At 36.5% G+C, this 9,648-nt stretch overlaps 1 protein-coding gene across 2 annotated transcripts in view; it reads left to right on the forward strand.

The window, feature by feature from the left end:
• Window positions 1-6,521, forward strand: part of TLCD3A (TLC domain containing 3A) — a 54,416-nt gene extending 47,895 nt beyond the window's left edge. For both annotated transcript variants that reach the window (XM_075589579.1, XM_075589580.1), the window contains one exon: window positions 5,337-6,521. In XM_075589579.1, coding sequence (XP_075445694.1) covers window positions 5,337-5,606 — 270 coding nt within the window. In that variant the 3' untranslated portion in view covers window positions 5,607-6,521. The remainder of the gene's footprint in view (window positions 1-5,336) is intronic.
• Window positions 6,522-9,648: the final 3,127 nt, after the last annotated feature.

The raw sequence follows: 9,648 nt of genomic DNA on the forward strand, positions 1-9,648 counted from the left end.
GTATTTTTGGGTAGGATCAGATGGTAGTACAGCATAGGAAGAAACATCTCCCAGCTGGCGTAACGCCTCTTTAAGATAGTCGTCCCTATGCTGCACCACCACCGCTCCACCCTTGTCCGCATTCTTAATTACTAACAAATTATTGTTCTTAAGATCTTCTAAGGCTTTGATTTCATCATGGTTGAGATTGCTACGTTTGATATTATGGCATGGAGAATCAAACATAAAATCAAAATTCGTATCTGGCACAAAGCCCATACCCTTGTTCAATAACGATAATTCAGTATCAGTGAATATCGCATTTGAAATATTGATCACTGCACCATTTTCTTCTAAAAGTTCTTCTTCCTTTTGGCCGGTGCTCCTTTGTATTGATTTTTTTATTTTCTTGCTCCGTCTTGTTCTTTTGAGTTTTTTGACCCAGATGGTAGTCCAGAGGGCTCAGAAAAATTATTGGGGCGGGTTTTATATTCCGTGGCCCTATCCCTTTGTTTTTTCTCCCAGAAAGGGCGCCCCAATAATTTTTCTGAGCCCTCTGGAGCAAGAAAATAAAAAAAAATATTTTGATTTATTCCAAACTATGATTGACCTCAACAAATTCATTAGGAAGTGTACATTAAAAAAGTTCTTCAGTGACAAAACTAACAATTTTGATGATGAACAACTTTTGAATACTGTATCTGAGTTATCTGTTACTAATTATGATGTATCCTCTATAGATGTTATGCCAGTGGAAACTGAGGTAGATCAATCACATATATTCTCCTTTAGGGAACAGTGTTTAATTCAAGATCTAGAAGAATTAGATACTGGTCTAGATTCTGTTTACGATCCAAATAATTTTTTGGGGAGACATAATACTGGTCTCAAAAAGCAGTCAGTTTTTTACCCTACCTTCATTAAGGGCAAGTTTCTCTCCACTTTTGAGAATTTGGTGGAGAGGGACTTGAAATTGCTACAAAAAGATTTTATGTTTGATTCTCCATGCCGTAATATCAAACGTAGCAATCTCAACCATGATGAATTAAAAAAGCCTTAGAAGATCTTAAGAACAATAATTTGTTAGTAATTAAGAATGCGGACAAGGGCGAAGCGGTGGTGGTGCAGCATAGGGACGACTATCTTAAAGAGGCGTTACGCCAGCTGGGAGATGTTTCTTCCTATGCTGTACTACCATCTGATCCTACTCAAAAATACCTAAGGGAGTTAAAACATCTTTTAGATCTAGGCTCTATGTTAGGAGTATTAAATGACAATGATTTAGATTTTCTGTACAAACCTTTACCCACCACTGCCGTGTTCCACCATCTCCCGAAGATTCATAAAACATTGGTCTCCCCTCCTGGGAGGCCAATTGTTTCTAGTATTGATTCTTTGGGAGATGGTGTTTCACGGTATGTGGATTATTTTCTCCAACCATTGGTGCAAAAACTACCGTCCTATATTAGAGATAGTAGTGATTTAATCAATACTTTTGATGGCTTCAGATGGAAACGCAATTTGATGTGGATGACATTGGATGTCACATCCCTATACACTGTCATTTCCCATGAACATGGATTGACAGCTGCTGGGTACTTTCTCAATCGGTCTGATTTATCACCTGCAAAAGTCACTTTCATTTTAGATTCTATTCACTTTCTTCTCACCCACAATTTTTTTCTTTTTAATGGGGTTCATTATCTCCAAACGCGTGGAACAGCTATGGGCACCAGTTTTGCTCCCTCATACGCCAACCTCTTTATGGGGTGGTGGGAGCTGTTCCACGTGTTTGGAGAAATGAACAAATATAGGGAGCACATTTTGTTTTACAAGCGTTATATTGATGACTTGTTATTGATTTGGGAGGGTGACGTCACGACTTTACACGAATTTATTTTGTCACTTAACACTAATAATTTTAATCTTCAGTTCACTCACTCATATAATGCACAACATATTAATTATTTAGATTTATGTTTATACATCCATACTACTTTGAGTATTCAGACCACTCTTCATCGAAAACCATATTCACGCAATACCTTTTTGAGGCCCAACAGCTGTCACCCTCCCGCCATGTTCAGAGGGATACCTAAAAGTCAGTTCATTAGGGCACGTCGTAATTGCTCGAGTGAACATGACTTTTTACTTCAAGCAGAAGATTTGTATACACTTTTTTTACAGAGGGGCTATAATAAGAGGGACTTGGACATATCTCTCCTTGAAGTATCCACTATGGATAGGAAAACATTATTGAAACGTAAATCAAAGCCAACGAGAGTCAATACCAGTCCCTCCTTTATTACCCCATTTAGTAAACAAGCTGGAGCAATTAAGAATATTCTGAGAAAACATTGGGAAGTATTGTCACTGGATCCGATTTTAAAACCTTATATCGCATCAGGTCCCAATGTTGTTTTCAAACGAGCTAAAATCTTGTCAAATTTTCTATCACCAAGTCTCTTTGAATCTACAAAAGGAGATAGATCATCTCTACCTCATGGAATGTATCCATGTTCCCATTGTAAAGCTTGCTCTAAAATGAATAAAAATAAAACATTTTGTTCTTTCAATACAAGGAAAAGTTACACTATTAAGTCATTTATAAATTGTAACTCCACCTATGTCATTTACTTATTGAAATGTGGATGTGGTCGACAGTATGTCGGAAGGACAACTAGGTGCTTAAAAGTCAGAATTCTTGAGCACTTACGGCTTATTAATAACGGGGATCAAAATCACCCGTCTCAAAAGACTTTTCTAGTTGTCCTTATGGTAACAGCAACACATTCACCTTTCAGGGCATAGAACATGTTCCCGTGACCATAAAAGGAGGGGACAGGATTAAACAGTTAGATAGACGAGAGTCTTTTTGGATTTTTACCCTGAGAACAAGAACACCCCTGGGCATGAACATTGATTGGGATTTAAGTCACTTTTTATGATTTTTTTATAATAATTTTTCTAATAATGTTTTCCATTTTCTTTTTACAAATTGTTTTATAATTGTTTTATAACAATTATGATTCACACAATTGTTCATAATTATGAACGCTTAGATCATTAATCTTATTGTAATTATATTTGTATGTTACTTTAGATATTATACACATATTTATAGTGCATCCCAATCAATGTTCATGATTTATTCTGTTAACAGGCGATCTTTATGTATAACAACAAATTCTTTATCAATGTATTCCTCTTCTCTATATAGTGTTATTACTCAAGCTTAATGTCATACAGAGATTATGTACATTTTTTCAATATATATTTTTTATTCAGTTACATAATGGCTAATATTCTCAAATTGTTTGACAAACACTATTTTTGTCCTCTTTGATAAACAAGGTGTTTTAATTTTTCCCTATGTATGGATACTGTGTTCATATGTATAATCAAAAATCTTTAGAAGTATATACTTCTTAATTATATGGTAGGACAAATGGTATGATTATTTAATGTTACATTGTGATGTTTTTAGTACCATAACTATTTATTTAATGTTATGATTATCATTTGTTTATTTATTGGTTATTTATTATTTATCTTTATCACCATTTCTTTTTTACTGACACAGTATACTGCTACGTAGGGTTGCTGCTATTATTGCAACAAGTTATTCGTGTTTTAAAAATTTTGTTTTTTCTATTTTAAACAGTAATGTCCAGTTTCAATAAAGTTTTGATTTGTAAAATAAGTTGTCACATGTTCCACCAGGCTACTGGATACGACGTGACGTCAGCGCGACCACGCTCCGTGATGCGCGCTGATGACGTCATTCCGTGGGCTGTAGCGTCTAGTGTAAGTTAGGTCCTGTACTTTGCCCGAACTGCCCAGCCTATGGCTGTGCGCGCCCTTTCTCCGCGATTCTGCGCAGATGCAGGTGACTGCTTCTCATGTCGCCGTGACCCTGCGCGACGCGGGTTAATGACGCGGCATCCTATTGGCTTAGAGGTAGTTCGGGTGAGTATAAAGAAGCAGCTTTATTACACTGTTGTCACCTTGATAAAGTACATCGAGTACGAAACGCGTAGGTGCGTTTACCTAGTCCATTTTTTCTGTATGTTCAGCATGCAATAAATTAAGTATTACTTTTTGTTACCTCTGGAGTGGCCTGGCTGTTTCTTCTTTTCCTGCACACAATATACAGGATATCCCTGGCTGTGCTCTATCCACGCTCTCTATCTCACAGTAATGCTTCCTGTTATTCTATTGGTAGGGGAGTTGCAGATCGGCTCTAATTTCTGGAGGTTACCAACGGTGTTGGAAGTCTCCACCAAAAGTTTTACACAATAGGAAGTACTCTATTGTTCCACTAGCCATATTTATCATGGAAAAGCATAGATTCATTGTGGGTTATAACTTTTAATGGACCAACATAGGCGTAATTGTTGTTGTTTACAGTCTCAAAACCCCACAGGTCTTTTTCAAATAACTGCACTTGGATACCGGTAAAGTTTTAAAAGTTCCTTACATCAATTATGGTTTGGAAAAGTATATGTGAAGAAACACCCAGAGAGGTTTTTGGGAAAAGGTATCACTGGCTGCAACAGATCAATACTTCTCCAGAACCAATACAACTACTAGATCTTTGAACTACAGCGTTTCCAATGATGTAAAACTTGTTCACTAAACACCTTTACGTACTTCCAACGATTACAGCTAAACTACATAGCATAGCTTTCTATTCCATCATGTTTTTATTTTTATGGGGTAAAGGTCCCAATTCCAGCACAGTTCTGGTTAAAGGTATTCCAGTTTGAATGCAATGTAGCTTAATACAGTAAATTGATGTCTCACACATTTGATTATTTTCTGTTATTATGCATTCCCTAACTGAAATAATCTCATTGCATATGTCCCTTTAACATTGCCAAATTATTAGTATTGCAATAGCGGTTTTATTGTAAACAAAATGGTGTGTTTTGAAATAAAATTAAGGTTGAATTCCATTGTGGTTTGTGAATGAATGAAAAGTTCTTTGGAGGTTTATTCACTAAACTGCAATAACCATCATCAATTGTTGACATCCTTTCAAGTAAATTGCCCTTAACTATGGATAATGACAAGTTCATTGTGTCCATGACAACAGCCTGAGCGAATTAGAGCACCAAGATTATGGCATGAGGCACATTTTACATGATATAGAGTTAAAGTGAGCTTTATGAATCATTTTGATTGGTGAATTAAAGCTCTAATTTATAGTGATAAACGAAGTTATTGCCAAGTTTTGGATTTCTGACATGCTTAATAAAGCCTTCATCGTTGAATTTAAAATAACTAAGGAAATATGAGCAAATTGTTGATTTGCAGTATTTGGCTACTAAATAATTTTCTTCTATTTTTAACAGCTGAAGCTACAAAACTCACTCCTGTACAAAGTGAACGGTGCCTTGGTGTTAATCACATTTTTCCTCTGCCGTATCCTTCTTTTCCCGTTCATGTACAACGCCTATGGCCAGCAGTACGGCATCCCATTCTACAAAGTGCCCTTTTACATCCCTCTACAATGCAATGTCATAAATGCCTCCATGATGGCCCCACAGATATACTGGTTCTGGCTCATTTGCAAGAAAGCCCTAAGACTTTATACCAGTTCCCTGTCCAGCAAAGACCGATAAATGGCCTCTACGGGCCCATCATGAATATTCTGTGTAAGCTATGGTCATGCATCATGGAACCAGCATAATTTAAGAATGTAAAACCCTTGGCTGCAGGACGGGCTGATAGAGGGCCATGCAGCACACTGTAAAGCAGCGCGCCAACACTGGACGGGATAAGCTTGTGTAAGCCAGTATTTAAGGATCCTTAGCAAGTGATAGGGCTACAGTTGTGGACCTTCAAATAAAGGGCTGCAGGGGATTTCTTGTTGGAGTCACAACAAAAACACTATGAGGTATTCTTACCAAAATCTCTCGCCTGCCAAAATGGTGCAAACAAATCTAGATTCATATTTTACATTAAAAGAACGTTTGTTGTTGTTGTTTATTGCGTAATAAATGGGATGATGTTTTAATGCATCAACTTTGCACTACATTTTGCATATAACTGGACTTTTTGGTAAATTAAGTTCTTTGAATTGATGTCTTGTCTGTGCTTGACAACCTTTTCAGCTCCATTTAAATGATTCAACTAAAATCTTTTCCAGCACCAGGAAGATTGCTTGACAGCATTTTAAATGATTTTTTATTTTTTTACCATATGTCCTTGGCTAAACGTTTATTACAGACAACCCACACGTGTCTCTTAATGGACAAGTTATCAGCCACTTGTTTAGATTTTTACTTTAATATTACTGTAAAACAGTCAATGGTAACTGACCAAGTAATAGAACTTTGTGCCAATAGAACAATGCCACTTATTGAAAAGGGTTTATTAAAGTGTGACGTTTAAATGGTATGCACTTCAATAAACCCTTGTTTATTTATTTTTGGTTTTCGTTTAGTACGGTTTGTGTTGGGTTAAAAATGATCTTGAAAGAAAAGGATTCTCCGGCGCGTGGTTCCACTTTTAACTCCAGGACACATAAAATTATAAAGGAAAAAAAACACAATCAGGAGTGATTAAAATACAATAATAACCTTGGGTTTAACTTGATAGGAAATACACTTACATAAATCAGTATTTCTTCAATAGGAATAGGGGAGACTTCCTGATGATACCTCAAATTTGGAGAAAAAAGCAAATATAGTGTAACACCATTTTATTAACAAATACTTAAAAAAGAGTGTGAGTTTTCAATCTCTTTTTTAAGTATTTGTTAATAAAATGGTGTTACACTATATTTGCTTTTTTCTCCAAATTTGAGGTATCATCAGGAAGTCTCCCCTATTCCTATTGAAGAAATACTGATTTATGTAAGTGTATTTCCTATCAAGTTTAACCCAAGGTTTTTATTGTATTTTAATCACTCCTGATTGTGTTTTTTCCTTTATAATTTCATGTGTCCTGAAGTTGAAGTGGAACCACGCGCCGGAGAATCCTTTTCTTTCGTGATTGATTGTTATTTATAGAGGTTGGTGAATCACCTCTAAGAAACTCTGGCAGCAGGACTCTATCTTTTGTGGGACTGAACTATACCATGCATCTTAAATATGGTTGGCGCAACTATTCTTTTTTCCTTTAAAAATGGTCATGTTTGCAAAATGTCAATGTCAATGTCAATGGCAGTGATGCTTATTCAGCCACTGTGAGATCAGGTAGTTCTTTAATTCGCCACGGAAACTGTTGCACTCCAGCCACTGATAACTTCCCCCAAAATAGTATTATGTGGGCCAGAAGCTTAGCTTCAGATGGACAACCAGATGGCCAGTTTCCTGTATGAGCACAAAGGGCAGATAAAAAAATATGCTGTGTTAGGGTCTGAACATTTGCAGTGTTTGGTTTTATCCGATATCTACAACAGTGAAAATGGCTACTTATCTCAAATAGGTGCAACTGCTATATTTATGACTGCACCACTCACTCATTTAATAACTGCTGTACTGTTTCATAACAAGATACAATTTCATTTTGCAAATATAGGTCTGTATTTAATTTTTTGGAAGTCAGTTTTTTTTTGTAATTTCTATTTTTCTATAGAAATTTGTGAGCAACATGAAAAAGGCAAAGTAAAGGCAATCTTTTGAGAAAAATAATATTTAAAAAAAGGAACAGGGAAGTTGCACTCTAATCTTGCAGAGAGGACCAGTGTATTGCAACACAAGCCCCACCAGCAGAGAGAACTAATGTTTTGCAACACAAGCCTCACCAGCAGAGAGAACTAATGTATTGCAACACAAGCCCCACCAGCAGAGAGAACTAATGTATTGCAACACAAGCCCCACCAGCAGAGAACTAATGTATTGCAACACAAGCCTCACCAGCAGAGAGAACTAATGTATTGCAGCACAAGCCCCACCAGCAGAGAGAACCAAATTACTTCTCAAAACAAATGATGGGGAAAACTGATCCATAAAAAAAAACTCCCTCTCTTTTGGTTTGGAATACAAAACCCATTCACCAAACAAAATATTTAGGTTGCTTAGGCCAATCTGAGTAGCTTCTCAAAACACCAATACTTCAATGTATTGTAGAATTCAACATACAACTGTTTTGTAGTAAACTGAGATCTCCGCTGTACTATTACACATTGGTTTTTTTATGTGCTTTGCGGTGCGTTGCCTTTGCTGCTGAAGGAGCCATCAATGCATTGAAAGGCCTGGGCAAGGAGGAAAATCCCAGACTTGCTCTTTTGATCCTTTTAATGGGAAATAGACAATCAACCAAACGACAGGGCACTATGTTAAGATGCTCTGGGTTGCAAATATTGGCCAAGTACAGTATATGCCAAGGTCACATCATTATGTTTGCATTCTTCAACTGTTGTTAATCAACAAGCTTACTTTTTTTGTAATTAGTGGTTTTTCTGTGTTTTTTTAAATGTTGATTCTCATTCCATTAAGTAATTCTGGTTCCTTTGGTGCTTTTTATCCAGGGTACGGTGCATTAGGGCTAGTACAGCAGTTCATGTTTAAGATATGCCAATTTGTAGAACAGAGCAATAAGGATCAGAAATACAGATTGACAATCCAAAACTCCCAGAAATTAATATTCTTTGTAGCTGCAGTAGTGTGTGTGAAAGGCAACCATCATCACATTTTCAAAGTGAAGGGCTATGTCCATTATGTTTTATTGAGAAAACAAAATAACTGCACTCGCTAGCATAACAAACTAGTATTAATCTGGTCCTAGACGGGGCTGTAACATTGACCTCATTAAACGTGATTGTTTTGCTTGTGTCAGTGTTCTTGGTGATTGTTTTGCTTGTGTCAGTGTTCTTGGTGAGCACTAATAGACAGACTGCTTACCACAAATTCCTCTAACATGCAGGAACAGTGCAGTAACACTGCGAGGGGAAGTGGTTGCAATACCATATCTTTACTGTGCTTCACCGACAGCAGAATTGTTTTTACACCGTGGCAAAGATCTTTGTGTTTAAAGATTTAGGCTGTAAGACAGGGAGGTGACTTAATATAGATCCTATATTAAAGCCAAGGATTGCTAAACAAAAAAGTAATAGTACTCTACTTGTGCTTTACTTTGATCACTTATTAGGAAAATTACAATTGTGGGCACTCTAATTAGCCATTACTAATTATTAAATGGCAGCAGAATTAGGCCACTTATAAAATCTCTCCAGTGAGAGGCTGGGATACTTTTAAAGCGAGAAAACAAAGCTTTGATAGGTAAAATAATCAGTATAAAATAACCAGAACGTTGTCGCAGGTGTTTAAAAAGGTCAAAGATGTTAGCGCAGGAATAATCAGCAGATATTGGAGAGCAACAGCAGCATTAGATGGCTGTATGCATGTAATGCTTCATATCGCTCTGATACAGTAGTTTTTTTTTTTTTTTTTTCCTCATATGAAAAATAAGTTCTTTACTGAACTATAACTTCGATCTTTTAACAGGCAAAAGTAAATATTCAGGAAACAGAATACAGCTCAACCCCGTTATAACGCGATCCGTTAACGCGAATCCGCTTATAACGCAATGCAAGCGTAGCTCCCAATTTTCATATTTATGAATATTTTAAAACACGATTATTGGTATCTTAAATACTTTATTGTACAACGCATACAATTGTACATCATTTCTAACGCGATCCACTTATAACACAAT

This window comes from Ascaphus truei, chromosome 3 (assembly GCF_040206685.1).
Source record: "Ascaphus truei isolate aAscTru1 chromosome 3, aAscTru1.hap1, whole genome shotgun sequence".
NCBI lineage: Eukaryota > Metazoa > Chordata > Amphibia > Anura > Ascaphidae > Ascaphus > Ascaphus truei.